Source organism: Austrofundulus limnaeus, unplaced genomic scaffold, assembly GCF_001266775.1.
Source record: "Austrofundulus limnaeus strain Quisiro unplaced genomic scaffold, Austrofundulus_limnaeus-1.0 Scaffold60, whole genome shotgun sequence".
NCBI lineage: Eukaryota > Metazoa > Chordata > Actinopteri > Cyprinodontiformes > Rivulidae > Austrofundulus > Austrofundulus limnaeus.
The window spans coordinates 2,050,323-2,052,251 of record NW_013952462.1 but is presented as its reverse complement, the minus strand read 5'-3'; the positions used below and the strand labels follow the sequence as shown (position 1 = coordinate 2,052,251).

General features: G+C 40.5%; 1 protein-coding gene across 1 annotated transcript in view; it reads right to left on the bottom strand.

Moving 5' to 3' along the window:
• Positions 1–731: 731 nt before the first annotated feature.
• The window catches only part of cgna (cingulin a), a gene marked incomplete at its 3' end in the record, with an annotated part of 28,597 nt that continues 27,399 nt past the window's right edge, over positions 732–1,929 (bottom strand). Inside the window, 1 exon segment of the mRNA XM_014009695.1 lies at positions 732–1,606. Within this exon segment, the coding sequence (XP_013865149.1) occupies positions 1,462–1,606 (145 nt within the window).

Below are 1,929 nucleotides of genomic sequence, written 5' to 3'. Positions count from 1 at the left end.
CTGCACAAGGCTTCAGTGCTTTCAGTGTCGACACTCTGCACAAGGCTTCAGTGCTTTCAGTGTCGACACTGCACAAGGCTTCAGTGCTTTCAGTGTCGACACTCTGCACAAGGCTTCAGTGTTTTCAGTGTCTACACTCTGCACAAGGCTTCAGTAGTTTGTCGTGTGGAAGCAGTGATACATAAAGTGATGAGTTTAATGAAACCACCTCTAAATGGTAAAGTCCATCATGTTCTCCAGCTCCACTTGTCATCCTTTAGCATTAAACCAGGTGTAACTAACAGTTAGTAAAAGACAAACATGATTAATATTTACCACTTTGCATTAACTGTTGTCACCTGATGAGGACATATTTTCATGTGTGTTTCATGTGTTTACACTCAGTGTGAAGCAGCTGACACTATGAAACAGACCAACTGGAGCACGAGGAGAGCTGGAAGACCTGGACTGAGCTGTAACAACTGATTAATGAAACTAAAACGTCTATATCATCATGAAAGGCCTGATATGGATGATATCATTGAATCATCTCATCCTAAATGACTGCAAGGAGCAGATGACTGCATCATATCAATCAGACATGAATATGCAGAAAGATAATTTATTGTAATTTCAACCCCTAAATACCGTAGGAATATATATATTTATTAAGTTTATTATGTTTGTTTTATTAGTTAGTTGTTCTCCTTGCATTTTTAAAAATAAAAACCAGACTAACATTTTAGTAAAAATTTTTGAGGACCCCCAAGATACCTCTCGCGGACCCCTGGGGGTCCAGGGAGCCCAGTTTGAGAACCTCTGGTTTAGAAAATATCACCTAACTCTAATTATAATCATTTTGTTTATTTATGGAACCAAACTGAGGGTTTGAAACCATCATTCTGAAGGAAAAGTTGGCAGCAGACGTCCATGTTTGGTGGTTTTCTGGCAGAAATGCATCATTTTGATTTGTGTTGTTTTTACATCGTGATCACAATAAAAAGCTCATAATCCTGTCAGGGTGGAGGAGATATAATCTACAGCTGAGTCAATTCAAAGTGACAAATGCTTTAAGAATACAGAAAGAGTGTCAGGTCTGAAATGCTTCGACACTGAATTCGTACCAGATTTACCAGTGACTTCATCTTCATCAGCTGCGTTTATCTGCTGCACCTCAAACTGTACCTGGTTTTGTGCACGAGCAGAGAGTAAAAAGACTGATGGGAATTCCTTTAAACTCAAAGGATGTTTTGTTTTCACGTTGGTTCTGATGTGGGAACGATCCCTCCTGTTAAACTCAACAATGTGTGCTTTAGTTCCCTGGTCTCCTGAGGCCCTGTCTCATTGTGTGCACTGCATACCAACACTGTCCTCTGGCTCCGCCCCCACTTTAAATACAATCCTTTTCTCTTTGTAGTGCTGTGTTTTTATGTCAGGCAGTGCTGTGATTTCCTGCTCTCATCCCGCCCCTGAAGTGCCCCCCTAACAGGAGCTGGTCTGGAGGTTGCTCTCAGTGAGGATGGAGGTGATGGTGGAGGGGTCGTACAGGCTGTCATCATCATCATCATCGTCTGAGCTCAGGGCTGAAGAGTCTAAAACTGGACGCATCGCTGCCTGAGTCTTCCTCCTGTGAGACAAAACACCACATTCTGAGCTCAGACTCACTCTGAGGCCAGTCTAATGTTTCACTTTTATCTGGCTTCTTCACAGGGAAGGAGTGGAGCTCCCTCTGCTGGTCACTGACTGGAACAACATGTAATATTTGCTTTTTTCCCCTTTATAAATTTATTTCATTTAATTAAAAACAAAAACATTAAAAAACAATTTTCAACACAACACAAAATCATTAAATGAAAGGGAGCAGAAAGAAGAAAATCTTATAGCATCTGCCCCCATTTAACAAAAACACCTACATTTATACATACATTTACATAAATAACAATTTTAAAC